A 2119-nucleotide genomic window follows, 5' to 3' on the forward strand; every position below is an offset into this window, starting at 1 on the left:
TTCATGAACAGAATGTCTTGCGTGTCTCTAACCCACAGAAAATCTCCATTCATTGATATCTTATATCCTTCCTCAGCCATTTGTCCTAAGCTGATGATGTTACTACAAAGTGCCGGTATGTAGTATACATCGTGAAGAATCCTCTCGTCCCCAGTCTTGCACTGTATTGCTATCGATCCCTTTCCTTTTATCTGAACCAACGAGCCATCACCAAATTTCACCTGCCCTTTTATCTCTTCATTCAATTCCTTAAATTTTGATTTTTGTCCGGTCATGTGATTGCTAGCTCCGTTATCTAAATACCAAAGGTTTGACACTACCTCACCAGCTCCTTTGTTAATTTTCGGACTCACCTTCTCCTCATTTATCAGCATCACATTCTTTTCTCCTTCGTCACATTCTGTCAGAAGAAGGGCTGGTTCATCGTCTGGCACTTGCACCATGTTAGCTTCTTCTCTTTGCTCCTTGTCGCGTTTTGGCTTTTTACAATCTGCAGCAAAATGGCCATACCCAAGGCAATTCCAACATCTAACCTTACTTTTATCACGATTTCCTCGGAATGTCTCCTTTCCCCTGAATCTCTGTGAGCTATCTTCACCTCTATTGGACCGTTTAATCCAGTCCTCCCTTGTAAGCAGCAATTTACTCTCCTCCTTATCCTTCTTCTCCATTCTTCCTCCGTGAGTAGCAACTGATTAGTGCCCCCACTCGCATCAGGTTGTCCACGGAGCCTTTCCTCATGCGCCTTCAACGAACCTATTACTTCCTCAATGCTCATCTTCTCCAGATCGCCAAATTGCTCGATGGCGGAAGTAATTTGCAAGAATTTATGTGGCATTGCTCTCAATACCTTTTTAACAACATACGCCTCAGCCATTTCATCACCCAGGGTTCGTATGTTTATTACTAGTCCATTTAATTTTAGGCAAAAATCGTCGAGAGATTCACCTTCCTTCATAATCATTGCTTCAAACTCTGATCTTAGAGTTTGAATTCTAGCCGTTTTCACCCGTTCTGCTCCCTGACAAAGCACCTTCACTGCTTCCCAGGCCTCCTTCGCGGTTTCTTTCTCCGCTATCGACAAAAGAATATCCTCAGGGATTCCCTGATAGATAACAGCCAACGCCATCTTGTCTTTCTTTTCTTCAACAACAGCTTTCGGGTCCTTTGGTGACACTGCCACCCATATTCCATGTGCATCCATACACGCCTTCATCTTCAAGGCCCACACCGTGTAGTTCCCCCTTGTCAACATGGGATAATTTAATCCACCGTGCTCTCCTTATTTTTCTCGGTCTCCATTGTTCTTGGTCTGGGCATACACTTGGGCATCCACCAGATGTGTGTAGCTCTGATACCAAGATGTTGCAATATAAACAATTTTATGAATGAAAATAAGAGAAACAGAGATATGCTGGAACTCACTATTTTATTTCAAAGAGAACATAACATGTAAATAGAAAGAGCGTACAAAAGATAAGCTGGAAAATAGGAACTAATGCAACAGCTTTCCTAATAACAATATGCCACTACGGATTATTCCACTACTTCTCATACAAACATGCTAATGCTGAATGACCAAGTCCCATGTATCAAACAGTGCTGCAAACCAGCAACACCAGCAACAAAATAAAACACCTTGGCAAATATAGTTTAGATTAATAATGCCAACAGAAAACACCTAAAACATAAATATGTAGTGTAAGAAAGCTATATATGAGAAGCAGACATAGAGTCAGAGAAGGTTAGTTCTAATTTAAATTAACAAAACTAAGCCAGAGTTAGAGTTTATATCAATTTAGATAGGAATTTTGACTTTTTAATGTAATAACTCGGGCCTCAGATTTTAATATGCTTAAAGGAGTTTTCTTATATTTGTGAAACTTAATATATTCAAATTAGATTTTCTTGACAATTCTTAATGTATGCCATATACGGTGACAAATATGAAGTATCACTTGATTTTCTTGAAATCAGGAGGATCAAGGTAGTATATTATGTTTAAAATTCAGAAAACCCTTGATTAACTAATGAAAACTTTAGTTTGCCTACAGGACACAATTTGCAAGTGATAAAACCCGTCACGTCTACCTTTTCTTCTTTGCATGTCACAAAAACT

The 2119-nt window shown here is 39.5% G+C and overlaps 1 protein-coding gene across 1 annotated transcript; it reads right to left on the bottom strand.

Moving 5' to 3' along the window:
* Nucleotides 1-32: 32 nt before the first annotated feature.
* LOC141705039 (uncharacterized) lies at nt 33-1255 on the bottom strand (the record flags this gene model as incomplete). Its single annotated transcript, XM_074508112.1, has 2 exons — nt 610-1255; nt 33-490 (listed from the first exon to the last, which is right to left on the bottom strand). Coding segments are annotated over exons 1-2 (1104 nt in total), but the record flags the coding sequence as incomplete, so codon positions are not given.
* Nucleotides 1256-2119: the final 864 nt, after the last annotated feature.

The sequence above is a fragment of the Apium graveolens genome, unplaced genomic scaffold (assembly GCF_009905375.1).
Source record: "Apium graveolens cultivar Ventura unplaced genomic scaffold, ASM990537v1 ctg8475, whole genome shotgun sequence".
Lineage (NCBI taxonomy): Eukaryota > Viridiplantae > Streptophyta > Magnoliopsida > Apiales > Apiaceae > Apium > Apium graveolens.